We start from the raw sequence: 27,695 nt of genomic DNA on the forward strand, positions 1-27,695 counted from the left end.
CGATTGGGTGGTGTCGTGTACGTTCGCCACTGTGTCCGGGTAACGCCAGCTTGCTGCGCGATTTCTTTTCGCTGAAGTGGCATTTTTTGGTCTCGATCCTGCAGAAAACTCAGCCCAAAGAGATAGCCAGCCTCTCTCAGTGAGCACTTCTTATCTGGAAATTGTACCAGGCTGGCTAATCGAATTTTGTAGTAGGTGTAGCAGTTCAGTAAGATTTAATGAGATTTAATGGTATGACTTGTTGGCGAATGTCGTCCATTGTTCCCCTGACATATCTGGCTGGCTCGAGCATGAAGGGCAGTTTCCAGCATTGACTCCGCATTCTTGGTATGAATTCTTGCCTCTACTCATTCTAATTTTGCACCCAATCTTTCTCTCAAAACGACCAGATTGAAGAACACCTACACTCTAACAAATCTACTCTAAAGCATACACTTTGACACACGAGAAGATTACAACTGTTGAATATAACGCACAAGCATATTATTATTGAATAGACACACATACCAATACCAGAACACCAATAATAGCGTAATTACACAAATGTCTGTGATAGCCTACCGTAACATCAATACACTATGGCACGTAAATATGACTCTAGAACACACACAAAGTTGCTCAATACTTACAAAGAAGAAGGTCCTTTCACTTTCACGCTTCAGAACCAAACACTTCCCAAACTACACTTGTAATACATAGTTTATCAAGACTATAACTATATACAGTAGTAGTAATAACATATTAGAAGTAAAGCGATAATATACATACATCAGAAACATCAGAGATGAACCGATAACAAGTCGTTGGCCGAAAAGCCCTTGTTGCAGGAGGGACATCTTCTCAATCTTGCAGCCAATCTCTCTTGCGTACAATTATGGCAGAAAACATGCCCACAGACAGTGATGGCTGTGTCCTTCCAATTCTTGGAGCAAACAGAGCACTTCGCAATTGACCTTAACGCTTCCAACTGCTGCTCATCTTCTTGCAAAATAGAAGAGGTGTTATTCTGCTTGTATTTCTTCAACAAGGACTCGGTGCTCTTAAGGTTTTTATCCAACTTGGCGTTGGTAACTTGACTCTGGTTCAATTCCGCCTTCAAGTTGTTGATTTCCTCAGACTTCTTCTCGATGACCAGTGAGCATCTCTTGATTTCTTTCTCTAACGTCTCTTTAGAAGTCTGCAACGACTTGAACGAGTCTTGAAGCTTGGTGTTTTCCTGAAGAGAGTTCTCCTTGATCGTCTTGTAGTCGTCCAACGACTTGGTCAAGATTTCGATCTTGTTCAAGTAGCCCTTTTCTAAGTCATTGAGGTTCTTCACTAATTCCTGCGATTTACTGATTTGCGCCTTCATCACCTTATTCTCAGCCGAAAGAGACTCCTTCAGTCTCATAGAGGCAAAGTATTTTTGATCAGCTTTCGTCTTTTCAATTGTCAACTTTCTGATCATACCTTCTTCATCGGAAGAGGTTAATTTCTTCAACGAGATCTCTCTGGCTTGCTTGAAAGCCAGCTCAACTTCGCTGACCTCGTTGCCTAACACCGTTATACGTTCTATTAATTCTTCTTTAGACAATTTGTCCAACAGAGTTGAACCTTCAGTGAGCTTTGCAATTTGCTCCTTTTGCAAAGTATCGATTCGATCATTCAAGACCTTATTCAATTTGACCAATTCTTCATTGGTTTTCTGATCTTCTATTTGACTCTTCAATATAGCTTCTTTGGATATCAAAGCATCTCTGGCTGTTCTGATTCTCACCAAATCGGCTTCACTCTTATGCAACTGTTGCTTTAATTGTTCGTTTTCTTCGAAAATTTCTCTCTGAAGCAAATCTGTTACTTGGTTCTGCTTCTTTTCCAATTCATTCAATCTGGCAATATTTACACTGTTGATTTTCGACAAAGACGAAATTTGTTCCTGCAAGCGTTGGTTGTTCTTGACGATTCGTTTATAGTGGGCATTATCGGCTATATCAGCCTCATCTAAATGGTGTAGCTTGTTGTCCAATTGGACTATTTCCTGTTGTGATTTGTTATATTTCTCTGTGATTTCTTGTACTTGCTTACTAAGTACCTTGTTGGTTGCCTTGAACTCTTCTAACTCAGCGGTGATTCTCTCCAACTCTTCGGTATCTACAGAAGATTCCACTTCGCCTTCTTTCTTTGCCAACTCGCCTTCTTCCTTGACTACAGAAGGCTTCTCTTGTTCGGTCTCTTCTTGCTTGACAGAACCGTTGAGGTCTTTCACTAAACTGTCGTCTACACGCTTGAGAGTCTTCGAATCTTTTCTTTCTCGCTGTCTGATTAACGTGAAGAGCTCTTCTTTCATTTCCTCAACCTTTTCTTCCAACTTTGTCTTCAAATCTGTTAATGTTTCGTTTTGAGATTTGACCAGAACTAATTCCGAGTTCAATTCTTTCACTTTGTCTAATAACTGTTGCGAATCTACAGGTGAGACAGCCTTGGAATTCTCTATTAACGGGGTCAACACCAGCAACAACAAGCTTCTTCTCGTCTTTAATTCATCGTCATCATTGTCCAGAAGCTTCACCAACAACTTTTCGTCAATAGCTTCGCCATTCTGGGTAACTTTTGAAGCAAAAAGATTGAGAATCTGTTCGTACCAACTGCTCAAGATATGCAATTTTCTCAGGCTCGACTCATACTGTTTATCAAGTTTGGCCAAGTCCCGACTTAAAGATTGACACCTCTGTTTGTATGTGGCCATCTGTCTCCATATAGCTTCTTTCTGGAAATAGACGACATCAGACTGAGTCAAGGGCCCATCTTCACTCAACTGGTGAAGTGGCTTGTGTCGCTTGGTATCACTTCCAGCGTCCGAGCCCTGTCTTTTCTTCTCGTTATCCAGAAAACTCATCTAGAACACAGCAATTAAAAAAGAAGAACAGATGTAGAAATATAATGAACAAACAGTGCTGTCAATGACTTAAAGATAAGTAACGATATTGAGTATCAATAATGTGGTTATAATCAAACAACAAAGCTGAAACAACCGTATTGAACAATTATTAAGAGTTACTGATCTATAGTACCAGCACCAATAAATATCCGTCTTGTATCACCAAATAGAGAACAAGCAAAAGTCTTTATGAGCTAGCGGAGGTGAAATGCTCGCAAAAAAAGAGCAAACTCGACACAATATAAACTCTGGTGTAATCCGTAGAGCCAGACGCGTCGTATACACCTAAACAGGACCTTTTCAAACAGTAAAGTCCCAAAAGGCAGTGTATTGGATATATGGCTAGTGGAAAAACAATATAGGTTTTTCAGCTGGTTTTCTCACGGACTCTCATCATTTTCAGCTTCAAGTTTTGGAGAGAAAATCTCCTTCTGTTTTTGAACGCGCACACGACTGAAGAAGAAGAAAGTATGGGGAACCAGCGAAGATTATACGGCCCGGAATCACCAGAGAAGGTCTCTTAAATAACGTGAATAGTATAAATGAACTATGAAATTTGAATTGTAAGATCGTGATTGGCAAACCGGATAAATTATGCAACAATTCACCGACAATATAAACACATTCAGAGCTATAGCTCATCTCGGTCTTCTCTAGATTCCCACCCTTTCTAGAAAAGCCATGATCTAGTAAATTAATGCTTTCAAAACTGTTATACTTCTAGTAAACTGTATAATGACTGGACTCTCATGTATCTCCTCTCTTGATAATCAGCACTTCCACATTTGTGCCAAAAATGAACAGCCAAACTTCTACTTCACTGAAATCTATAAAATTCTCATAATGATCGCAAGTCTCACTTAAAACCAGTCAGCGCTACCACTTACAGAGACTGTATGCCGCTTACAGCTCAGTGCCGCAGTAGTTTGAAGCACCAATATAGACTCCCATTGCAAGTGAAAAGTGTAGATATTTACTTTCAGTTCTTCTCAATATACTGGACTTTCGGAAGAAAGTCTGTGAGCTTTTGAATCAACATAGTTAAATCTTTCGACTATCTTATATTCCCCAAAAAATCAGTATGAGGCTTCAATCGGTGCTACTCTGGATTTTCTGCTTCAGCCTGGTTCTAGCAGTGAAAGAGTACCTTTTCAAGAACTGTGACAATTCAGGATTCTGCCATCGTAACAAGCATTATGCTAATCAGATTAAAAGTCTCGGTTCAGCATTTGTTCCTCACTATGCCATTGACCCTTCTTCTGTTCATTTGCAAGAACTGGGTCAAGACTTCCATATCGCTGGTACGATAATAAAGAAAGTTCCCAATATTCCTGATCTACAAGTGGAGTTGCCGATTACGGTTTCGTTGCTTGAAGGGAACAATGTCCGAGTGCAGATTGACGAATCGGGCAGAAACCAAATCACTGTGAAGAATAAATATGTAAATCATCGCAGATACAACGAGACGGGGCAATGGGCTTTTGCAAGTGAAGAATTGCCTTATATTAGTAAGAAGGACGTCAAACTTGACATTTCCAGTGATAAATTGTCTTTCACGTATGGACCTGCTCAAGAGTATACGGCGGAGTTGCAATTTTTGCCAGTTAAATTGACGATTTCCTATAAGGACGAGCCTCAAGTTGTAGTTAACGATCAGAACTTTCTCAACTTGGAGCACTGGAGAGTCAGAGATGCTAACGCAGAGCATCTCAGTGATGAGCAAGTAGATTTCGACATGTTCACGGACAGCTTCGGGGATTCAAAGGAAGATAAGTTGCCTTTGGGGCCAGAATCCATAGGACTTGATTTCACCTTCAAGAACTACAAAAACTTGTATGGGATTCCTGAGCATGCTGACTCGTTGAACTTGAAAGATACCACAGGCTCGAACCAGCCGTACCGTCTTTTCAACGTTGATATCTTTGAGTATGAGACTGACTCCAGATTGCCGATGTATGGAGCAATTCCGTTGCTATTGGCTGTGAGACCCGAACTCTCTGTTGGTTTATTTTGGATCAACAGTGCTGATACTTTCGTTGATTTAGATAAAAATTCAGATTCTGGCGACTCTAGGACTCACTGGATCTCAGAAAACGGTGTTATTGATTTCATGATCATCGTAGATAAAACACCTGCTGCCATTAACAAGAACTACGGGTTGATTACTGGTTACGTCCAATTACCTCCGCTATTCTCTCTAGGATACCACCAATGTCGCTGGAATTACAACGACGAAAAGGATGTATTGGAAATAAACTCCTTGATGGACAAACACAGAATTCCTTACGACACCATTTGGTTGGATATCGAGTACACCGACTCCAAGAAATACTTTACGTGGCAGAACGATGTTTTTCCTGACCCAGAAGGTATGATGAAGGAATTGGACGCTACTGGGAGGAACTTGGTGGTAATCATCGACCCACACATCAAAACAGGCTACCCTGTCAGCGACCAGTTCAGAAAGCAGAAAATTTGCATCAATGATGCTACCAATACTAGCTACTTAGGCCATTGCTGGCCCGGAGAATCTGTTTGGATCGATACTTTGAATCCTAATGCTCAAGCTCTTTGGGACTCTCAGTTCGTATGGGACAAAAAGAACAAATTCACAGGAGGTTTGTCCACCAATCTTCATATCTGGAACGATATGAACGAGCCCTCGGTATTTAACGGTCCAGAAACAACTTCTCCCAGAGATAACTTACACTACGGAGGATGGGAGCATCGTTCTGTTCATAACATCTACGGTTTAAGTTACCATGAAGCGACCTACAATTCGTTAAAAAAACGTCAATCACATACCACGAGAGAAAGACCATTTATTCTTACTAGATCGTACTATTCTGGATCTCAGAGAACGGCTGCTATGTGGACTGGAGACAATATGTCCAAATGGGAGTATCTACAGATTTCGCTTCCAATGGTATTGACCTCAAATATAGTCGGTATGCCTTTCGCGGGAGCCGATGTCGGAGGATTTTTTGGAAACCCCTCGAAGGAATTGCTTACCAGATGGTACCAGGCTGGAATCTGGTACCCTTTCTTCAGAGCACACGCGCACATAGATTCAAGGAGAAGAGAACCCTGGGTGGCAGGGGAACCTTACACTTCTATCATGACAGATGCTGTCAAGTTGAGATACTCGTTATTGCCCATGTTGTATACTGCGTTTTACGAATCGTCAGTTTCAGGCATTCCAATTATGAAGCCTGTTTTCTATGAAGCTCTTGACAATTTGGAAAGCTACTCGATTGAAGATCAGTTTTTCGTAGGAAATTCCGGTTTGTTGGTTAAACCCGTTGTAGAGAAGGAAGCAGATGACATCGAAATCTATCTTCCGGATTCTGAGGTCTATTACGATTTCACCAATGGAAACATCACCGGCGATATAACTAAGTTTCAATTGAACAAACCTGGATATGTCAAGAGGGCAGTAACTTTGAATGACATTCCAGTTTTCTTAAAAGGTGGTTCCATCATTGCACAAAAAAACAGATACCGTAGATCTTCCAAGTTGATGGTCAATGATCCATACACATTGATTGTTGCACCAGACTCGAACGGAAACGCTAATGGAAAGTTGTATATCGACGATGGTGAATCATTTGGCTATACCAAGGGTGAGAGCATAATCATTGAGTTCCAGTTTTCAAAGAAACTAGGATTGTCAGCCAAGGTTTCAAGTATAGACGTGAACTATGTTGGTTCGTTGTCGAGTATTGAAATTGAAAAGATTGTTATTATTTCCCAACCACAGTCGCAGATTAGTGAGGTCGAACTCAGACAATCTCTGAACTCCTGGAAGGCCAGATTCTCGACCTCTAGAGACAAGTTGATTATTCATAACCCAAAGTTGAAGGTTGCTGCAGATTGGAGTGCTACTTTCGCTACTGATGTTGAGCATGACGAGTTGTGATTATGTTACAAGAGCAGCCAGCAAGTAAAAATTATTCGTTGCATTAAATAGACATTTTAAGAATCATTCACATTTTGAGATTCGTAGTTGTCGTCGTTTTCCAAGACTTGACTTGGTAGTTGAAGGGAATCTTTTAGGACGTAATATCGTAACTTCGTAGCAATCTTGGCCAACGTTCTCCATTCTAACTTTGCATTACACAGACAGCACCTATTTACAGTTGCAGGGATGAGGCTTTGGAAGCCATCACTATTAGTGAATCTGTGGCCAAGGCATGACAAATGAAAAACGTCTCTACATTGAGGATTATAGCACATGGTCACAAGAGGAAGACTTTCACTTTGTAAGTATCTCTGAAGATCTGACCTTTTGCTTATTGGCAGCAGAGTTTCGGGTACTTGTTCAATTGGCTCCAAACACAATGCACATCGAGGAGACCCAAGGATCACCGCCTCCTTTGCCATGCTCCATATCTCATTCTCGTTTGTATGCCTCGTTTTCCAAGAATCTACAGTAGAGTCAAGCTGGCTTTTCTGAGAACCTTGAGCTTCAAGTTGGCTTGTAGCGTTTTTGATTGTTTCATTTCCTTGGACATCTTTTTCCATCACTGAAAAGTATTCGTTGAAATTGGTATTCAATAAGTCTACATGGCTACAGGTTACAAACTTATTGTTCATAAACAGATTGTAAACAGCCTCTTCAAACACTAAGACCTTTAGGGGCAAATGGCGAAAGTAGCTAGAGCGTAGCAACAATGCTACGTTGGCAACCTTGTGATGTAGCGTTCTACCTGACAACTTGTTCTTTGATATTCTTTCTTCTTGTTTGATATGTCTTGTCTCATGGCAATGTTGAAAAGAATGTTCGAATTGGAGAGCAGACACTTTGGACGGGAAATCGTACACAACGAGCAACATCCTCCAGGGTCTGAATCCTGCCCGCTTGGTGCGGTACGCCCCACCAGCTTTGAGATCTCCATTATGTTGTCTCAACCTACGCGGAGGATCTGGGGTTGATCCGATATAGAACGAGCTTGGCTTGGGTTCCAGCTGAAGAAGATAGACTCCATAAAAGCTGGGAACTACATGGAGAGCAGGAGTATCCGACTGTGTACCTGTAGAGGGTCTTCTTGGCATATACTACGAATTGAATAAGACTTTTTTGGTCGTTATGTATATGAAAATGACTTTGAATATGTCGATTGAATTTGGTTATGAAGTGAAAAATACTGCTCTTGGCATTGAGATTGAAAAATGCTGAAACATTCAACAAATTCTTGTAACAGAGTAATCTAAGGTCTGTGCCGATGAGACATTCAAGATGTGGACGTCAGGACTAGTGTCTAACCGTGAAATGGAGACGTGAATATTAAATCAGAAGAACAGAATGTAATAACTAGAGACTGCATATATCCGTAGCGAAACTTTTCTTCACTAGCCATATTTCCGCGCTCCCAGCCAAGATTGTTACATAATAATTATCCCCCTGGTTGAGCTGAAGAGCACATCTTTCTGCCATAATTAAGACTCGTTGCTGGCCTCGTGTAGGCATATTAAACTCGAGTGCCAGAGGGGCATTCTGACAAGTTTACTGCTGCATTTGGGCCTTTGTATCGAAGTCTAGAACCTGCCTAGCGATGGTTAACGGCCGTCACCTGACCTGAAATTGGGCAGTCTCCTTACAGCTTCACAATGACAGAGAACAGCTCGATTGTTTGCAGCAACAATAGATTGCGGTCGCCATGGATGTAGAGAACAGCTATGTGCATAACGGGCCCAATGCCGTTCAGGTACAGCGGCAAGTTTTTGCAATTGGTGGGTGCCAGGTTTTGCAATTGCTGATGTGTTGCAGCCAACGTAAGGAGAAGTGGAAGGAAGCAAGTTGGGGCGTGGAGATACGGCTGCCAGAGGTGATTGAAAACTTTCGATGTCTACAGATCACAAAGTCTCCAATTCCCATACCTGTGCTGGTACAGAGCTTAGGATGTCTACAAAACCGACAAGTTGACAACGAAATATCTGGAACTCTGTCAGATTTGTGGAAGTTGAGATGGCGTGAAATAGGGCATTTGTAGGATTCCTACTTTCTTGAGAACGGAAAAGTGTTCAATGTGCTGAAAAATTATCTGGCACAAAGCACCATTAGGCCCGACTTTATCATTACGAGCATTGAAGTGTAATAATCAGGCACAAAAGTAGTACCTCATTCCGCTTGGAGATACCTGAAGACGCTGGATAACGACACACGCGGCTGTTTACACATTATTAGTATGTTTCTGGCAGTTGGAGGGAGCCAGCGAGTGCGAGTGAGACTTAGAGAGGGAGTCCGGTACCGTTGGGGTGCAATAAGACTTCTTTCAGTAGCACTAAGATGGTATTCCGCTACTCTGCATCGTATTAGAGATTCCGTTTAGCACCAAGACAATCAGATTGCAGACTTTACGAGAAAAATAAAACCAGATGAAACGATCAAAATCCTCGGTACATTGCATCGGGCGTGGATCGACGGTGGTAGCGACAGGGACACTACAGTTAGCCTAGTGGCTAAAGTCTCACCGCTAGGAACAGAACGAAATCAAGTTCACGGGCACGAGGTCACGGGTGCAATTCCGTCCTCTCCTTGTCTGTGCATCTTTATTGTCCAAAGCTAAAGTTGTATCAATGGCGATTGTCCAGAGCCAGTCTTATGTCATTGTTCAAGTAGTGTGTTGGTGGAATAAACCCATCAAAATATCTTGTTATAATAACTGGCCCAGGGCCAAAATTAACACGGTACGCCTCCAGATGCGAGTTTCTCGGTATTTGCTCTCTCTAAGAGTTGTCTGTGCTCGGTATTTCCTCACTAAAGTCCCGCTAGTTGCAGCACCTTTACGAGCTCACAGCGAAGCCTTTTTTCGTCATCGTCACCACGACAAGTGAATAATAGTGGCTCTAGCGTTCAACCAATGCCACCTAGGAGTAGTCTAAGCAGATTAAGCTCCCAATACCTCAGCGGAAAACCATTCCCACCTGTAAATGCTAAGCCTGTGTCCTTTTCCATTCTTCGCTATGTCTTTATTTTCTTCCTCTGTCTATTATTATTGTGCCAGTCATATCTCTCGATATTTCACCTGCCCATATTCCGAAATTCTTATCGGTGTGCACTCCAGAGGAAATCCTCGCTAAAGTTCACAGTCGCTCACCTGTTTCACGCCCGTCGCTCCCTGCATCTCCCTAAGCATTCCACAGTTCCGTAGTGCCTCTTTTCTACCACCACGACGTACCGAGTTTTGACGGCTTTGTGCTATTCTTGGACTTTTTATTCTAGTTCCATCTGTTATTTCATAATTTGTTTCTTAGCTCATACTTTTCTTCTGGTTCGTGTTGGATTCTCTAATTGTTCTACTCTCAGTTCTTGTTGGTTGATCGGATTCAGAATTATACGCCTCGACGCAACTCTCTATAGTTATAATTCAATTCAAGAAGACCCCATATCCAGACAGTACCCACTGAATATCCTGCTGTCTTGGAAAGGTCGTGATACTAGTTCTTATCATTGTCTATCTCGTTGTTGTCATTAGTATAGTATCGAGGAGTACGTAGGGATTCGACAGGATTTGGAATATGAACATCTGGAACTGAATACCTGAATATCCGAATCTGAAATATTTCAATATCTGATAAAATCTGTGAAATTTATCTTACAACAAATACAAGACTACCATCAATTCCCATCCTTATCAATATCATATCACTGTCTCCATCGCTATCGCTATCACTACCACTATCATTATCATTATATTAGAATCCTTCGAATAATTGATAGATTTGACCCTTTTCTCGGCGCCCATTTGAAACATAAACTATGTCGCATCCCATCAAGTCCGAGCCGAGTCTCTCAGCATCTGTATCCTCGACTGCGAGCTCCAATCAGTCAGGCTCCAACGACTTTGTCAAAAAGCTCTTTCTAATGCTTCAGGAAGATTCCTACAAGGATGTCGTGAGATGGACAGCTAATGGTGACAGTTTTGTAGTGCTCAACACCAACGAGTTCACCAAGGAGATCTTGCCGCGTCACTTCAAGCACTCTAACTTTGCCAGCTTTGTTCGTCAGCTCAACAAGTACGACTTTCACAAAGTAAAAGTATCTAATGAAGAGAAAATGGTGTACCCATACGGTGAAGATGCGTGGGAATTCAAACACCCTGATTTCAAGATCAACGATAGGGGCTCACTTGAAAATATCAAAAGAAAGGGCCCTTCTTCTAAAAAAATCCTGAGTGCCAACACCATCACTAACGGCGGTGATTTCACGTCGTCGTCCTCAGTAGCATGTAACCATAACTTGTCTCAAATCACGACTGCTCAGTCCCATCTCAAGGACCAAGTAGAACAGCTCAGAGCGGAAAACAAACAATTGCATCAGGATGTCAACGTTCTCCAGACGAAGTATAAGACGCTTATCGAGAACATTGTAGCCATAAATACTTTTGATGAGCGCTACCATCGCTCCATGGGCATTTTGATTAACTGTTTGCTCCAAGCGGGAATCAAACTCCCTCCATTAGATTTTCCCAATCCCGCACTCATGAGTCTCCAGCAGCCGTCAAGACATCCTCAACAGCAACAACCCCAATCCTCGTCTCAAATTCAATCTCAACAACCACAATTACCACCATCATTAGCACCTTCCCTCATACCGCCAACTCAAGGTCCTGTAGTCAACCCACCGTTGGTAACCAACGTACCTCCACAGCTGGGACATATTGCACAGCTTTCACCCACAATAGCTAGTCCCAACGGCGTGAGAATACCGTTACAGCCAGGCTCTGCAGCTTCTCAAAGTGTAGCACCAGGCGTAGCAGTAGTACCACCGCCAGGTCCCAATGAGCCGGGAGGGCCCGGAGGTGCAGCTTTTATGACGGGACAAGGACCTCCTCCTGTAGTTGCTAGACAGGCTTCGCCGAGCGATACATTAACTCCCAAACAGCAAGGAAACTCGTCTTCTGGCTCACCCAGGACAACTGGTCTTGTAGCACAGACCACCACGACAAACATACCCAACCCCAAGTTCCATGTACTCTTAGTGGAGGACGACAATGTGTGTATCCAGTTGTGTCGTAAGTTTCTTGTCAAGTATGGCTGTCAAGTTACCGTAGTTACCGATGGACTCAATGCAATCTCCACTGTAGAACACACCAAGTACGACTTGGTTTTGATGGATATCGTAATGCCCAACTTAGACGGAGCCACGGCGACCAGTGTAATCAGATCGTTCGATACAAAGACCCCCATCATCGCCATGACAGGAAACATCGAAGATAACGACTTGGTGACATACTTGCAAAACGGGATGTCGGACATTTTGGCCAAACCATTCACCAAAGATGATCTCTACTCCATCTTATCCAAGCACTTGTTGACAGACGAGTCGAAGACTGCTGCTGCTGTTGGAGTAACTTCCAGAAACATCAGCATCAGCGGACCTACCTTGCCAGCAGAATCCGACGAAGACCCACTTCTCAAGAAACAGCGACTTCAATAATATCAATGAAAATAATAAACATGAACAATGATAAAAGGTGAATGTAATATAGATTTGGCTGCTGTACTATTATCATAATAATTATATACTATATCTTGCAAAAACGTGCTGGTAAAATAACAGTGCTTTAATTATATAGCTGTAATATACACTGTACTTCTATTTTATTGTACGCTATTGGTATATACAACGTTGTGAGGAATATTCTATAGTCATACTACCTTGAAACTATTCAAGAACATGATAGGCTAGGTCAGAGAACGAGTTTCCCCAGTCATCATTCTTTCTGAAGCTTTCCACAAATCGAGATACTGTGGCCGTCATAAAGTACCATTCCTGACCGTCGTAGTTCAAAGTTGGTTCCTGAAAAGCCTTCTTACCTCTTTTCTTTCGTTTGGTCACAGGGACAAAATCCTCATTGTCATCTACTACATGCGACTTATCTCGACTCTTTTGAGTTAAATGTACAAGATATGAGATCGTGGGATAAGTATCGTATAACTTCTGTTTGGTGTATCTATCAGTATGGGATACGATGTCATTACCCAAGATATATGCCGGCTTTTCGTTGTTTAGAATGACATTTGTAAGCTCCAAAGGAGCATGCGGTATAAAGTAGAGAGTCTCCTTTGGCTCCAGCTCAGTTGACTCCTCCACCACATATTTCATTGACTCCAATAGATAGACGTCCTTAGATGTGAAAACTGGGTCATACATGGAGACTCTGTCGATGTCAAAGAACTTGGCTATTTCCACCACATACGCTAGTTGGTATAATGCATTTCTACTATTTGACGGTGACCCCAAGGCTAAACATCGTATTGTTGTGAAATTGTGATCACCGTGAACTTTCTTCCCTTGGATTATATCGACCGTTTCCGACCAAAAACTGGAATTCTTTATATTTTCTTGAAACTTTTGGAGTTTGATTGAGGTTTGCTGGAATTCCTTACTGCAGCCGTAATCCTCGGAGAGAGTCTCTCTATGCACTGCCCTATCCGGCCGTATGTATTCAGACATAATATTGCTCTGAGTAGTCTGCAATTAGGAATACCAAGATAGTTAAGAGAATAGATAAACCTGCTGAAAAACTATCCTGCGTATTAATTTATTCGTATATGAGATGGATCTGATTCGGGTGTAACCCTTATAGTAGTTGCTAAGTCTACAATTCGTAAGTGAAAGAAGAATCAGAGGAGTTGTATGAACTTGGATGATTCGTATAGTCAGATAGACAGAATTCAACCCCCATTTCAAGCGCAGCGGACAAGTTGTACATCACTCGTCATACCAAGCTGTAAATCCAGATCTGCAATTACGAAGTTCTTCAGAAAAAGTGAACAAGGTTCAAAACATTACCACCTCTTACCGTCCCATCATCATCAACTATTCCTTATAATAAACTCTGTCTTTGAAAGTCTTCTCCAGATCATTTTCCAGGGTTTTCTCTACGCACCTCAACGTTAATCCCCAGAGTCAAAAGCTTGCCAGAGTCGGGTCGAGAAATGAGCACTCAAACAAAATTAACGTCGACGTTTCCACACCAAAAATGTTTCGGCAATGCTGAAACAAGAACGGATCATCCTCACAACTGAACTAAACTTACTAATCTCTTTTCCACTCTACTAATGCTATTAGGTATAGTCAGAGCCTCTTTATCTCTAGTTTCCCCAGAATATATTAACGTTGACTCACCTGTATATAATCAAACATCTCATCACAATGTCACGTGCACAAAAAAATCTGGCGACAAACCAGTCTCATTTTTCAAGACTAGATAATTTTCGATAGGGTCGAATCCTTCGGTTGTTTCTTGGTTTGTCGTGGTCAAGTCCAGGTGAAACTTTCCAATTCTGAACGCAACCTCTGGTGTTTTTGCTCTCATCACAGTTGCGCTGTTCTCATCGTGAGTTGTGTTATTTGGAAAGAAAAAGTTCCCGATTTCACTTTGTCACTTCCAATTCTACTATTGTATCCACGTTGTTTTCCACTTCTCCTATTCTGAACTCCACATCCATGCGTAAGTGCAAAATTTTTGTCGGTTCGTCACACCCAGAGTTGGGCCGTCTTGTTTGCGAGAGATTGGGTGTTGAGCCTGCTCCTTGTACTTTGAAGAAGTTTTCCAACGGAGAGACTTCCGTCCAGATTGGTGTTTCCATCAGAGATGAGGATGTCTATATCATCCAATCAGGTTCTCCTGAAATTAACGACCATATCATGGAGTTGTTGATTTTGATCTCGGCATGTCGTGGCGGCTCAGCCAATAAGATAACGGCAGTTATTCCCCAATTTCCTTACTCTAAACAGTCCAAGATGAAGAAGCACAGAGGAGCCATCACAGCCAGAATGTTGGCCAACTTATTAGTCATGGCTGGTGCCGACCATGTAGTTTCTATGGACTTACACGCTTCACAGATGCAAGGTTTTTTCACCAAACCTGTGGATAACTTGTTTGGTGCTCCAACTTTAGCGAGATGGATCCGTCACAACATTCCAGACTGGGAAAGTGCAGTAGTAGTATCCAAGAATCCTGGCGGTACCAAACGAGTAACAGCTTTGGCCGACTCCTTGAAGATTAACTTCGCCATGATCCACACAGACAGACGTAGAACGCAAGATGGATATGCCAGAAGAAAGGCATTGAAGAACTCGTTCCGTAAAAACGACGACGACGACGACGAAGAAGAAGACAACATCGTCTCTGAAATTCAGACTGCTAGAATTGTCCAGGGGCATGTTGTAAATGATGACTATCCTGTCTCCAACGGTACATCGAACGGCATCAAGGATAACTCAGACCTGTTGGACAAGACTTCTATTTTGGACAGCGATGTTTTGGGAGGCTCATACGATGCTGCCAACTCCGACGACGAAGATGAGCCTACCTCTATCAACCAAGAAAAGTTGATTACGCTAGTGGGAGACGTGAAGGACAAGGTAGCGATAATATTGGACGATATGATCGACAAGCCTTCGTCGTTCATTGCTGCTGCTGAACATTTGAGATTGAACTGTGGAGCCAAAGCTGTCTATGTAGTTGGAACCCATGGTGTATTCAGCGATTTGTGCTTGGAAGAGCTCACCAATAGCAAATGTATTGACAAGATTGTTGTTACTAACACGTACCCTATCGGCAGAGAAAGAATGGAGAAGTACAAGAGCAAATTGACTGTGATTGATGTGTCGCCCATTTTCGCCGAGTGTATCAGAAGAGATCACTTTGGTGAGTCAATTTCGGTTCTTTTTGACTCGTTGGCTGCCATCGAGTAGAACCTTTTGAGATGATGAGATGAGAACCTCGGTTGAATCGAGATGCCGAACTACTGTGCTTGCAGGTACTTTATTACTACAGGTGCTTTATTACTGCATGATATTGTGCTATCTAGTTTACAGGAGATTATTTATCGTGAATTTGAAGTCACATAGTTAACGTCATAAAGACTTGAACCTCACTGCAAGCTGGTCTTGTCTGAGCTGTTCTAGTTGACGGTGTAGAACCCAACGATGCAGTCACGGGGCTGCAGGACATGGTCTCCCTCGCACTTGTGCAAGGAACATAGAGATCACTTGGACTAACGGAGCGTTGGAATATTAGTAGATCTTCTCGTCGTTTTTTGTGCCTCTTCGTCTTCAGTAGAGGTGGCCGTCGAAGAGTAGAAACATGTGTAATATGATAAAAACGTACAAACGTACAAACGTACAAACGTACAAACGTACAAACGTACAAACGTACAAAGTAGACAATCTTTCGGTTTTCTACATGAGCTGCCTACTTCTTTCTCTTGCGCATAAACTATCTATACTTCATTATCTATACCCCGTGCGTCTCTATGGTTGCTCTATAGCTGAGTCAACCGTAGTGCTGGTTCTTCTTCATTCTGAAGAATCACGTGACTTGAGATTTTTCAATTTCAGTTTTTGAACGTATATGAGCTCTTTTATTAAGCTATCATTAGACAGTCCTCTTTGAGCTTTGGCAGTGTTCAATTCTGCGTAGTCAATTGCCATAACGCTACTGTCTACTGATTCTGCTCTCCGTGTCAAAAAATCCTCTCATTTCTCTGCCTTTATCTAGCTATCTTTTAGCCTTCCTTATCTCGACCTGCATCTCCCTATCAAAATCAAATTGAGTCCATCACATGCTCCTTTATCACGTTGCACTATTCAGTGGGCATATCGAGATGATGATATTTCAGAACTCTTTAACCACGTTTTCATTCCTATCTCTCTACGTACAATGTCACAGAACACAGTCCCCGTGGCTGGTAGTGTGGATAACGAAGCCAATATCGTCCACACGGTCGACAGCAAACTCCGCCAGGTCTCCTTGGAAGATGGCGATGCTTCTTTAGACCCTGAAAAATTCGATCCCGTTTCTAGTACCACTGATTCTGATAGCAGTGTCACTGGCAGCAGCAACAACTTAATACACGACACAGTCCCAACTATCGCCTCCAATAATAGCGTTGTCAATACTAGTAACAATAACAGCAACAGTGTCAACAGCAGTAACATCAACAGCTTTCTAGCCCATATCCACCAGAAAGTCAATCAGCCAATGTCACCTCTTCTGCTCAACAATCTGGGCCAGTACCACGACACCACCGAGGGCTCTTCCGCTGGCACTGATACGAGTATTAGCGAGAAACTCACCGCCGCATCGCCCTACGTCGCGGCAGAAGCCCCAGCCGCACTGCCAGCAACCTCCCAACCCGCCGCTACAGATAGCACAAATACTATCTCTCCCACGAGAATCTCACTTCCGCCTCCTGCAGTACCGGCATCTCTCCCATTACCAGGCTCTTCTTCGTCCTCGTCGACCACGACTGGAGTTTATGGCGTATCCAATTTACCGCTCAACCCCTATCCCTTACCTCTGCCTGCCACAGAGAAGGCCATAGCATCCATTGCACCCATGCTCGAGAGCTTTGCACCCAAAACCTCAGCAGAAGAATCTGGTGTTCCAACGTCTACCATCAATTCTTCTTCTTCTTCACCTCAGTACTCTCGCGTTGGCTCGTACTCCAACGAGTTCATCATGGACCACCAGCCCAAACTCACGTCCGACAATTTGAATGCTGCTTTCCGCTCAAGAAACAATTCTACCAATGCTGGCACTGTAGCTTCTGATACTGTGAAGTTGGATAAAACGATGTCGAACTCTTCATCTACTCTGCGAAAATCTGTATCTGTTCATAAGGAATTTGAGGGCCCTAAGTTGCCCAAGATCGGCAAAATTGGTGTCTGTGCTATGGACGCCAAAGTCTTGCTGAAGCCCTGTAGACGAATCCTCAACAAGTTGATTGAGAACGGAGAGTTTGAAACCATCATCTTTGGTGACAAGGTCATCTTGGATGAAGCCATTGAGAACTGGCCCACCTGCGACTTCTTGATCTCGTTTTTTTCTGGTGGTTTTCCCTTGGATAAAGCCATTGCTTATGTCAACTACAGAAAGCCTTACATCATCAACGACTTGGTGATGCAGAAGGCGTTGTGGGATAGAAGACTAGTGTTGACTCTCTTGAATTATGCCAATGTTCCTACACCAGAAAGATTAGAAATCAGCAGAGATGGAGGTCCTCAATTAGAGGCTCAGTTGAGAGAAAAGTTGACCGAAGTAGGTATGTCTGAGTCACAATTGGAGGAATTGACCAATCAGTCTGAACCAGAGTGGGAGATGGTTGACGACGATACCCTTAAGGTAGGCGATAAGATCTTGAAGAAGCCATTCGTGGAAAAACCTGTAGATGGCGAAGACCATAACGTCTATATATACTATCCAAAATCGACCGGTGGAGGTGGCAGAAGACTTTTCCGTAAAATTGGAAACAAGTCTTCCGAATTCGATCCAGAGTTAACTTCGCCCAGAACTGACGGATCTTTCATCTATGAAAAATTTATGGACACGGACAACTTTGAAGACGTTAAGGCCTACACTGTTGGGCCCGAATTCTGTCATGCAGAGACGAGAAAATCTCCAGTTGTCGATGGAATTGTCAGAAGAAATACTCATGGTAAAGAAATTAGATACGTAACTGATCTCAGCGACGAAGAGAAGGCCATGGCCAGAAATGTCAGTACAACCTTCAAGCAATCCATTTGTGGTTTTGACTTGTTAAGAGTCAATGGACAGTCATACGTTATTGACGTCAATGGATTTTCGTTTGTCAAAGATAGCACAGAGTACTACAACTCATGTTCGTCAATTTTGAGGAACTTGTTCATTGAAGCCAAGAAGTCTCGTGATCTATTGAAGACTCAAACACCCACCCTGTCGAAGCTCCTCAACAAGAGTCAGTTTGAAGAAAAGCAGCAAAAGTGGGTCCTCAAGGGAATGGTTTCTGTTATCAGACATGCTGACAGAACACCCAAGCAGAAGTTTAAGTACTCATTCAAGTCTCCGTTGTTCATTTCGTTGCTCAAGGGCCACAAGGAAGAAGTTATAATTCGGGCCGTTCCAGATTTGCAAGTAGTCTTGGAAACAGTCAAAATTGCGGAAGAAAAGCAGTTGGAAGACTTGAAGAAGTTGCAACAATTACGTGGTGCCTTAGAGAAGAAACTCCATTTTCCAGGAACCAAGATCCAATTAAAGCCAGCTCTCAATAGCGAGAATCCGGAAATTGTCGACAAAGTTCAGTTCATCTTGAAGTGGGGAGGTGAACCAACTCATTCTGCCAAACACCAAGCCAGTGACATGGGTGAACAATTGAGACAGAATATTAAGTTGTTGAACAGAGATGCACTTAAGGATGTCAAAGTTTTCACATCTTCAGAAAGAAGAGTCATTGCCTCTGCACATTTATCGACAATGGCTCTTCTTGGCTTGGACAAGGAACATGAAACATTACCTGAAGACTTTTTGATTATCAGAAAGGATCTCTTGGATGATTCGAACGCAGCCAAAGATCTCATGGATAAAGTGAAAAAGAAGTTAAAGCCATTGCTCAGAAAGGGAGCGGAAGCTCCGCCACAATTTACTTGGCCTCCCAAGATGCCTCAGCCATTTGTAGTCATCAAGAGAGTATGTGAATTGATGAATTTTCATCTGCAAATCATGAAGTACAACTTTGAAACGAAGAACGTTGATGAATTCCAAACCAACTGGTGTTGTGGGGAAGACCCTAACCTCTTTAAGGAAAGATGGGACAAATTGTTTGTAGAGTTTGTCAGTGTAGAAAAGACCCATCCTTCCAAGATTTCCGAATTGTACGACACTATGAAGTATGATGCCTTACATAATAGACACTTCTTGGAAAAGGTATTCTCGTTTGATCCTAACGATGGAGCTCTCATGGAAAGATTGAGTAAGACATGTGGTGAGACAGTCAACTCTTCTGGTTTGGTTAGTGAATATCCAATCAACATTTTGGCTATGAACAACTTCAAGATCCCAGAAAACACCAGCAGCAACACCAATAACTCTAACCCCAACTCAGGATCAAGCTCGGCTACAAACCTCATCAATGCCACTTCTTCCACTACCCCTGCATCTGCCGGTTCTTTGGGCTGGGTATTGAAGGGTGCCACTACTTCGATGAGTGATTCTTCCAGTGGGGATTCTCCAACAAAGAAGTCCTCTTCTTCAAAGAGCAGTGAGAACCCATTTGACCATCCTACTTTTGCTAGATTGAGAGAGTTATATAGATTGTCAAAGGTGTTGTTTGACTTTATCTGTCCTCAAGAATATGGTATCAAGGATGAAGAGAAGTTGGATATCGGCTTGTTGACCTCTTTGCCTTTGGCTAAGCAGATTCTTTCTGACATCCAGGACATGAAGAAACACGATACTGCTGCTGTTGTAAACTATTTCACCAAAGAGTCACACATCTACACGTTGTTGAATGTTATCTATGGATCTCAAATTCCAATGAAAATTGCAAGAAATTCGTTACCAGAACTAGACTATTTGTCCCAGATTGTTTTTGAGTTGTACGAAGCTGAGGATCCAAACACTCCAACGGGAAAGAAACATTCTATCAGATTGTCCTTGTCTCCTGGTTGTCATACTCAGGATCCATTGGATGTTCAATTGGACGATGACCACTACATTGGATGTATACCTCGTCTCAGTTTGACTAGACATTTGGATATGGATTTGGTTACTCAAAGATTGAAATCCAGATTTTCAAGAGTCTCTTTACCAAAGAAGTTCACTCCTGTCAATATTTCGAGCCCATTGGCTTCAGGAATATGATCGCTTTACATTGTTTTTGCACTAGATAGACAGAGTATAGTTAATGACATATTTTTAAAAGTACTTTACAAATGGTGGTAGTTACTTCAATTAGATGTATTACGTCCTTGTATATATATAAACACTGGATATTTCAATAAATAAATCTCACTCTATTCTAAATTTTATATAACTGGTAGTACCACGTACCAATCTATAAGGAGAAATATCATAAGATCTATGTCAAGATGATAAAAGTGAAATTAAACAGATAAACGATCCCAGAAGATGACAGGATGAATAGTTATTATGATTATGATTATGATTATGATTATTTTGGACATCTTTTTTAGCCCATGTCTAAAACCGATTCACGATATGTACAAGACTTTTAGCTCATTTATTTCGTACCACGGAAACAAATTTAAGCCTTTTCGTAAGAATCCCAGTTTTCAAGAATAGACTTAATCTTGTCAGATTTGGTCAATTCGTAAACTTCTTGGAAGTATTCCTTAGTGATTTCAAATGGCTTAGCTGTCAAGTTAGGAATATACTTACCAATCAAGTCATTTGGCTTGACAGAAGATTTAGGAATCTTCTTGCACAAGAATCTTTGGAATGGCTTAACACCAGACATCAAGTAAGAAGAGTGGAAAGGAACAGAGATACCCTTCAATGGAATGACAGCGAAACCTCTTTGTAAGTCAATTGGTTGTGGTTTGGCAATGGATTGGGCGGAAACTTCAGTGATAATTTCACTCAAATGTTCCTTGACTTGGTCCAAAGTCAAAGTTTGTTGCAATTTGACAATGTCGATCTTGTTCAACTTGATTACGTTCAAGACGTTGGTCAAAGTATCCAAGGCTCTTAAGTCACCGGCAGTAACGTACTGTTGGTTTTCGACGTTGTAATTGACAATTTCCAACAACCACTTGGTCTTGTCGCTAACTTCGTCAACAACAAATCTCAAGGCAGCGTCGTCGAAAGTTGGGCTGACTCTGCTTGGGTTTACAGCACACATACCGTAGTTGGATCTACCCAACTCGTCTCTTGGTACAGCAACTTGCATAGTCATACCTCTGTAGAAGACAACATCAACCAAGGATTCAATTGGCATGACGTTAGCTAAGGATGACAAAGCAGAGTATTCACCCAATGAATGACCAGCAAACATAATGTCAGAAGGAATCAAACCCTTGGACTTGATATCTTCGTAAGCAGCCTTTTCCATCAAAGTCAAGGCGGGTTGAGTAAACTGAGTAGCAGATAACAAACCAGTTGGAGAAACAAAGGTGAAAGAAGTCGTGGTGTGGTCAATGTCCTTGAAGATCTTCTCGGACTTGATAGCACCATCTTCACCAATGGTCTCAAACATCATACCAATATAGTTGTCTCTGATCTTTCTACCCTTAGCACCACCGAAGTGGATGGTCAATTCATTAGGATTGTTTTGAACGATATCAAGAATAGAGAAACCATAGTTGTTGACAAAGTGACGGTCGGCCTTGTCCCAGACTTCACGAGCAACCTCTGAAGACTTGTACAAGTCCATACCCATTCCTTGTTCTTGAGAACCTTGACCAGTGAAAACGTAGGTAGTGATTGGTTGATCGATTTCAGCTTCACCAACAAGAACTGGAATGTCAGTCTCAACATTCTTGGTTTCAACCTTGATAATCTTTCTACCGTTGATCATACCAACATGTTCCAAGGTGGTTTGCAAGGTATCGTTTGGCAATACCATACCAACAAAAGAACAGCTGAAAGCTCTAACTCTAGATGCAACATTATTGGCAGCCCATTCTTCAACCAAACCTCTGATAGAAGCAGAAGAGTACATACCATGAGTGATAGTACCTGGCAACTTGGCGTAAGCAGCGAAAACTCTGGAAACGTGAATTGGGTTGTAGTCTCCAGACACGATTGCATATGGTTCGTTGGTACCTGGAGCCTTAGAGGTCAATTCTTCACCAGAAGAAAGTGGAATGACATTCTCAAACTTGACAGCTTCCTCAATGGTCTTACCGTTTCTGGCAAAGTAGTCGGTAACTGGATTACCATATGACTTGGCAGCTTCGTATTCAATGGTACCTACTTGGATGACTTCCTTTGTTGGCAACTCCAAGTAGACTTGACCGGTGGTGATAATAGAAGAGTAAACTTGAGCCGACTTGAACTTGTAGGTAGACTTACATCTGAATGTCAATGTTTGGTCCAAGAGTTCGACATCCTTTTCCAAATGGAACCATTCCTTGGACTTTAAGATAGCAAGGTCCTTTGGAGACTTGAAAGCGATTTGAACAGGAGTTTCGGTAACCTTTTGGAAAGTGTTTTCGTAGTCGGAATAGTCACCTCTGTACAAGAACTGAGAAGTAACTTCTAATACTGGCTTACCTTCTCTGTAGATAGTACCAACAACTTCAACCATCTTACCGGATGGCTGGTTCAAAACAGCTCTGATTTCAGCCTTAGAGCTGACAACATCGTCCTTCTTCAAAGGAGCAGCACCTGGAATCATCTTGTAGCCGTTAGACAAGTGTACCAACTTCAACAAGTCACCATCAACAGATTCTGGGAAAATGGCCTTAATGATAGCTCTCCAACCGATTACAATGGCAAAATCCATAGGAGCAAGAGTAACCTTACCTGGTCTAGTAACAAATGCATCACATTTGTTACCAATAGCATGTGTGAATTCAGAAATATCCTGACCAGTAATGGTGATTTCTTCTCCAATAATTTCTTCCTGGACGTTGATGTTCAAGTCGTAAGGAACATCGGCACCGAACCACAACTTCCAGTAGAAGTTCTTGATTCTGTCGTTTCTGTTCTCCATCACTTCTAAGATTGGAGCAAAACCATCGTTGGGGTTGTATGTGTACAAGAATGGCAAAGCCACTGGCTTGGAGTCAGCAGTTCTGTGCTCAATCAACGACAACTGGATGGTGTTAGCCTTAGCTAACTTGATTTCCACTACTGGCTTCAAGTCTCCCTTGACTGGCTCAGAGACAGTCAAAGTCGTCTTGGTAGCATCCAATGGATGACTGATTTCGACAACGCTGTTGGCAGCAGGAGTCAAGATGTCATGGACAGAGTTAGAGATGTGCTTGCTTCCCTGGACAATTCTATCAGTAGAGATAAAAGCTTGCAACCAGTTGATTTGTTCTCCAGCTAACAACTTCAACCAGCACTTCTTAGCAGGAAGAGTAGCACCGATCTTGTAGACAATCTTGTCAGAAGATCTGTTGATGTCTACGTTAGCCAAGCTTTCAAACTTGACAGGAGCAGTGTTACCAAAGTACTCAACAACGGGAATCTTGGTGGCATCACCGTTGTAGTAGTCCTTGACTAACTTGGAAATGTGACCTTCGTGGATGGAGTCCAAGATTTCACCAATAGGTTCGTTGACTTTGTTGGTGAACTGGGCTGCAACAGGACCGTGCAAGATACAAGTTCTCTGAACATCTTCATCGACAACAGTTTCCAAGTCTTCGGATTGCCACAATGAATCCTTCTTGAAGAACAACTCGAATCTTTCATCCAAGACTGGAACGAATGGAGAAGGCTTTTGTGTTGGTCTAAGAGCACACATCAAGAAGAAGTCACAGTCTTCTTCAGAGATCAACTGGTCCTTGGCAACAGGGAAGTGGTTGAAGAAGTCATCGGAAAACTGTTGTGGCTTAGTGGCCAATTGGTTGTAGTTCTGGATCAACGAGATGGAGCCAGAAGAAGAGGTAAATCTTTCTTCAGTTCTTCTCAAGAAATCACCAAAGAAGTTTCTCAAAGAGATATCCACCCATCTGTCAGACTTCTTAACATACAACAACTCAATCATTCTGTTGGCCACCTCTTGGTAGGTCATGTCTTGTAAGTCACAAACTCCCTGGGAGTTCTTACCAAACCATGGTTTCTGGAAGTCCTTGTTCAATTTGTCAATGATGTAATCCTTCTTCTTGTTCAAGGCTTCTAAGAGCTTGTTTTTAGGCAAGTTGAAGATTGTGTCGTCCAATTCCTTCCAGAACATAACACCTCTGGTAGCGATCTTGTGGATAGGTTCACCCATCTCAGATCTAACAGTGATGATACCTCCAGAAGGCTTCTTGTAAGTGTTTTCCCAGTGAGAATCGGCTACACCGTCACATTGAGCAATCAACTTCTTGGCTTCCAAAGAAGTGTGGGCTTCCTTAGAAGTCATGACTCTGGAACCAAACAAGACACCATCGAATGGCATGGCAGGGTAGTTGAACTCAGCAGCCCACGAACCAGTCAAGTATGGGTATGTGTCTTCATCAGAACCGAAACCAGAACCAGCGACAAGAACAATGTTGGAGCATCTTCTAATCTTGGAGTACATCTGCAAGATAGGCTGGTGGAAGTCTTCAAACGAATGGTGTCCACCACCTCTACCACCGGTCCATTGCAAAACAATTGGGAAGTTAGGGTGAGCCTTAGCGATGCTGATTACCTGACTGATGGCATCAATAGAACCAGGCTTCAAGCCCAAGTGGGTCAAGCCGAGTTCTTCGATGTACTCAGTACAGACTTCCAAGGATGGAACACCAGCACCAATAGTCAAAGACTGGATAGGATAGCCTCTTTCTCTCAATTCCTTAATCAAAGGAATACCCCATTGCAACATTCTAGGGTTGACGTAGATCAAGTTGATACCAAAAGAGAAGCCTGGCTTGATGTTGGAAACAACTTCATCGATAGCAGCTTCCATACCTGGACCGTGGAAGTAACCACCACCAGCTAATTCAATATGGTAGCCAGCGTTGATGGAGGCAGCGATGATCTCAGGATTAACTGTGGTAGGAGTCATACCTGGAACCATAAGTGGTGCTCTACCCAATAACTGGGAGAACTTGGTGTTAACAAAGATCTTGCCACTGTTGTTCTTGATCAAAGTGGGCTTGAACTCGGTCAACCAATTTTGAGCACGCTTAACGTTCTTAGAAGGAGAAGTGTGGAAGATCTCGTGCTTGAAACCGTATTCATCGTCAAAAGCACTGGCTTCTAAAGAGCCGGCAATGATGAATCTGGAACCAGTACCTTCCTTGTTTCTGTGGGTCAAGATACCAACACCAGAAACACCACCTGGACCAAAATCAAGCATGTGGGTAGCTTGAACAGCTGTAGCCAATTCCCAGTTCACTCTCAATTGGGTGATACATCTCACAACTCTTTCGATAATAGATGTAGACGACTCGTCGTAGTCCTGGAAGTTTTCACCGTTGAAAGTGTCGTAGACGGGGATCTTGATGTCCTTCTTAGGGAAATTCAAATTTTCAGCTTCTACGTCTTCCAAGATTGCTATAGTAGCGTTGTCCAAAAGAGGCGAGTGGAAAGGCGAGAAAATAGGTAAGAAACGGTTGGAGAACTTCAACTTTCTCTGGGAGTGAGGAATTCTCAGTTGGTCCAAACCGTTAGGAGCCTTTTTGTTTCTCAAGGTCAAGTTCAAACCGTAGAGCGATTCTGGAGGTCCGGACACAACCAAGTTTCTGGCACCGTTAATTAAGGAAAGAGTGATGTGCTTTTCTTGAGGCAAGTGCTTGTTGGTTTCGTCAATGAACTTCTCAACTTGAGAAGCTGACAAGTCTCTGATTGACAACATTGGAGAAGGTCTACCTTCACCGTTTTCAAGAGAGTCCTGCAACATGGTAGGTGGCAAGGTAGTTCTTGGGTATGACATCAAACATCTGGAACCGATGAAGAACAAGAGGGAAATGGCCTTCAACGAGTTTTCAAAGTACGAATCCCAGGAGTCAGAAGAGGCAATGGCTACGGCTGTGACCAAACCTTGCGAGTGACCAGTGGTACCAGCATTCAAGTACGATCTCAATTCGCCAGGAGTTAAGCCCAAAACCTTACAGGTGATAGCATAGTGGCACAATTGGATGATACAGATCACAGGACACGATACTGGCACAGACAACAAATAGTCTTGGTCTGGAGTCTGTTCTGGGTTTGACAACCACGACAAGATGTTCAATCCTTGGGTGTAAATCTTGTCGAAGGCGGAGTCCTGTTTGACCAACTTGGCCAACTTGGCAGCAAAGGGCTCGATCAAGTCATCGTGGATTAATCCCTTGTATAATTTGTATAAGTCTCTCAATTCTTCAAAGTAATCGTCAGTGTTACCTTGACCACCAAAGATAGCCACCAACTTGGCATCACCAGCTTCAGCTTGGTACAACAAGTTCGAAACGACTTTGTCGATCTTGGTGTTGGAGTTGATGACGGCATTGTAGTAGTTTTTGATGATGTTGTCCTTGATCTTGGCTGGGGTTGTTGGGTAGTTGACGTCGTCAGCCAACAATGTCACGGCAAAAGCATGGATGTTGTCGTTGTGCGACTTCAAGAAACGAGAGGTGAAGTCCTGGAGCGACAACTTCAAGACCTGGTCGAACTGGCCGGGCTGGTTTGGTGTGACGAGCGAGGCGATGAAGCCGAGGAACTTACCGTACAACTCGGCAGGCGAGGAAGGTTCATTGTCGTCAGCAAAGCCTTCGGTGACTTCGGGCAAGGTCTTGATGAACAGGTCCTTCAATTGCGAGTAGTTGAAGAACAAGTCGTTGGGAACCAACAAGGTGTGTTCGATGGAGCCGTGGTTCAATGAGAACGGACGGTGGAAAGAGGTTGTGGAGGGCATGGCTAGATATGGGGTGTGCAAAGTTCTGGGTAAGTAGTAGTGAGCACTGGGGGTAGATGTGGATAGGGGAGCAGCAGACTTCGGCTATCAGATGATAATACTAATAGCGACTCGTGCTGGTAGCTAGTGACGGTGGTACACTAGTAGGACGGGGGATATTAATAGATGTCTAGATCTAATTGACGACTAGTAGAATTAGCAGGCTTGTATGTAGTGCTAATCGAAGACGATAATAGTGGTTGGTACTGAACAATGATTCAGACTAGTTAGACACAGTGGTACGGGTGTCAATGGTACGGGACAACAAGACGTGGTACGGGTCGAAGCTGTTCGTAGAGAGCAAATGTCAAAAGAAGAAAACGCCTGGATTCCTTTCGCTATATATAATGCAGCGCTGTGAAAAAAATGTGTTCTTGCAAATGTTGTGAAATTTGATGGGTTGATTTGGCGTACACGCAGGCCACTCCGAGAACACAAAGAAGGTTTGGGACCGGCTACAAAGTCGTTGGCT

At 42.7% G+C, this 27,695-nt stretch overlaps 8 protein-coding genes across 8 annotated transcripts; 4 read left to right on the forward strand and 4 right to left on the reverse strand. All coding sequences in view use genetic code 12, as the record gives it.

The window, feature by feature from the left end:
- Nucleotides 1-2,455: 2,455 nt before the first annotated feature.
- Nucleotides 2,456-2,866, reverse strand: PICST_79344 (predicted protein; the record flags this gene model as incomplete). The annotated part of the gene is made up of 1 exon (XM_001386324.1): nt 2,456-2,866. A coding segment is annotated over one exon (270 nt), but the record flags the coding sequence as incomplete, so codon positions are not given.
- A 1,132-nt stretch (nt 2,867-3,998) lies between these two features.
- ROT2 (glucosidase II) lies at nt 3,999-6,836 on the forward strand (the record flags this gene model as incomplete). Its single annotated transcript, XM_001386146.1, has 3 exons — nt 3,999-6,540; nt 6,583-6,687; nt 6,748-6,836. The coding sequence occupies 3 exons, from the start codon at nt 3,999-4,001 to the stop codon at nt 6,834-6,836; spliced, it is 2,736 nt and encodes a 911-aa protein (XP_001386183.2).
- A 56-nt stretch (nt 6,837-6,892) lies between these two features.
- PICST_90954 (predicted protein) lies at nt 6,893-8,135 on the reverse strand (the record flags this gene model as incomplete). Its single annotated transcript, XM_001386325.1, has 2 exons — nt 6,893-7,360; nt 7,430-8,135. The coding sequence occupies 2 exons, from the start codon at nt 7,970-7,972 to the stop codon at nt 6,893-6,895; spliced, it is 1,011 nt and encodes a 336-aa protein (XP_001386362.2).
- A 2,084-nt stretch (nt 8,136-10,219) lies between these two features.
- SKN7 (Protein with similarity to DNA-binding region of heat shock transcription factors) lies at nt 10,220-12,522 on the forward strand. The gene is made up of 2 exons (XM_001386147.1): nt 10,220-11,419; nt 11,834-12,522. Exons 1-2 carry the CDS (start codon nt 10,680-10,682, stop codon nt 12,357-12,359), a joined length of 1,266 nt encoding a protein of 421 aa, XP_001386184.2. The 5' UTR covers nt 10,220-10,679; the 3' UTR covers nt 12,360-12,522.
- Nucleotides 12,523-12,587: 65 nt separating this feature from the next.
- Nucleotides 12,588-13,190, reverse strand: PICST_49748 (predicted protein; the record flags this gene model as incomplete). The annotated part of the gene is made up of 1 exon (XM_001386326.1): nt 12,588-13,190. A coding segment is annotated over one exon (603 nt), but the record flags the coding sequence as incomplete, so codon positions are not given.
- A 1,026-nt stretch (nt 13,191-14,216) lies between these two features.
- On the forward strand, nt 14,217-15,787 carry PRS2 (ribose-phosphate pyrophosphokinase). The gene has a single exon (XM_001386148.1). It carries the CDS (start codon nt 14,376-14,378, stop codon nt 15,627-15,629), a length of 1,254 nt encoding a protein of 417 aa, XP_001386185.2. The 5' UTR covers nt 14,217-14,375; the 3' UTR covers nt 15,630-15,787.
- Nucleotides 15,788-16,599: 812 nt separating this feature from the next.
- PICST_85324 (predicted protein) lies at nt 16,600-18,045 on the forward strand (the record flags this gene model as incomplete). The annotated part of the gene is given in 2 exon segments (XM_001386149.1): nt 16,600-17,544; nt 17,560-18,045. Coding segments are annotated over 2 exon segments (1,113 nt in total), but the record flags the coding sequence as incomplete, so codon positions are not given.
- A 1,764-nt stretch (nt 18,046-19,809) lies between these two features.
- FAS1 (Fatty acid synthase subunit beta Includes: 3-hydroxypalmitoyl-[acyl-carrier-protein] dehydratase; Enoyl-[acyl-carrier-protein] reductase [NADH]; [Acyl-carrier-protein] acetyltransferase; [Acyl-carrier-protein] malonyltransferase; S-acyl fatty acid synthas) lies at nt 19,810-27,502 on the reverse strand. Its single transcript, XM_001386327.1, has one exon. It carries the CDS (start codon nt 27,182-27,184, stop codon nt 20,957-20,959), a length of 6,228 nt encoding a protein of 2,075 aa, XP_001386364.2. The 5' UTR covers nt 27,185-27,502; the 3' UTR covers nt 19,810-20,956.
- Nucleotides 27,503-27,695: the final 193 nt, after the last annotated feature.

The sequence above is a fragment of the Scheffersomyces stipitis genome, chromosome 7 (assembly GCF_000209165.1).
Source record: "Scheffersomyces stipitis CBS 6054 chromosome 7, complete sequence".
Lineage (NCBI taxonomy): Eukaryota > Fungi > Ascomycota > Pichiomycetes > Serinales > Debaryomycetaceae > Scheffersomyces > Scheffersomyces stipitis.